The 642-nt window shown below is 33.0% G+C and overlaps 1 protein-coding gene across 1 annotated transcript in view; it reads left to right on the plus strand.

Annotated features, from left to right (window-relative positions):
* Positions 1 to 642, plus strand: part of LOC106868209 (alpha-glucosidase) — a 24524-nt gene that overhangs the window by 3935 nt on the left and 19947 nt on the right. Inside the window, exon 2 of the mRNA XM_014913371.2 lies at positions 247 to 386. Within this exon, the coding sequence (XP_014768857.2) occupies positions 247 to 386 (140 nt within the window). The remainder of the gene's footprint in view (positions 1 to 246; positions 387 to 642) is intronic.

Here is a 642-nt window from a genome sequence, read left to right on the forward strand (position 1 = left end):
ATATATATATATATATATAAGCATATGTGTATATGTCTGAGAGAGTGAGAGAGCCCGGGAAGGAGAGTGAGAATGAGTATGTTGGCAGATGAGGCACATCTATTGGGATCCAACGTTATCACTTTTACTAACACCCCATCACTACCACCATTAATAATGTATCCTCACTAATAAAATAACAACAACTACTACTACTACTACTACTACTACTACTACTACTACTACTACTACTACTACATTTTCCAGGTATATACGTGGTACTTGATTTTATTCCTAACCAAACAAGTAAAAAACATGCGTGGTTCGTGGAAAGCAACAAAGCAAATCCGGGAGACAAGAAAAACTACTATGTGTGGAAAGCAGGTTCAAGTTTGCCAAATAACTGGGTAACATACAGCTTTTCTTGTTGTTGTTGTTTTTGTTCTTCTTCTTCTTCTTCTTCTTCTTCTTCTTCTTCTTCTTCTTCTTCTTCTTCTTCTTCTTCTTATTATTATTATTATTATTATTATTATTATTATTATTATTATTATTATTATTATTATTATTATTATTATTATTATTATTATTCAATGTAGGGCGGTGATCTGGCAGAATCATTACCACACTGGGCGAAATGCTTAGCGGCATTTCGTCAGTCCTTAC

The sequence above is a fragment of the Octopus bimaculoides genome, chromosome 17 (assembly GCF_001194135.2).
Source record: "Octopus bimaculoides isolate UCB-OBI-ISO-001 chromosome 17, ASM119413v2, whole genome shotgun sequence".
NCBI classification, from domain to species: domain Eukaryota; kingdom Metazoa; phylum Mollusca; class Cephalopoda; order Octopoda; family Octopodidae; genus Octopus; species Octopus bimaculoides.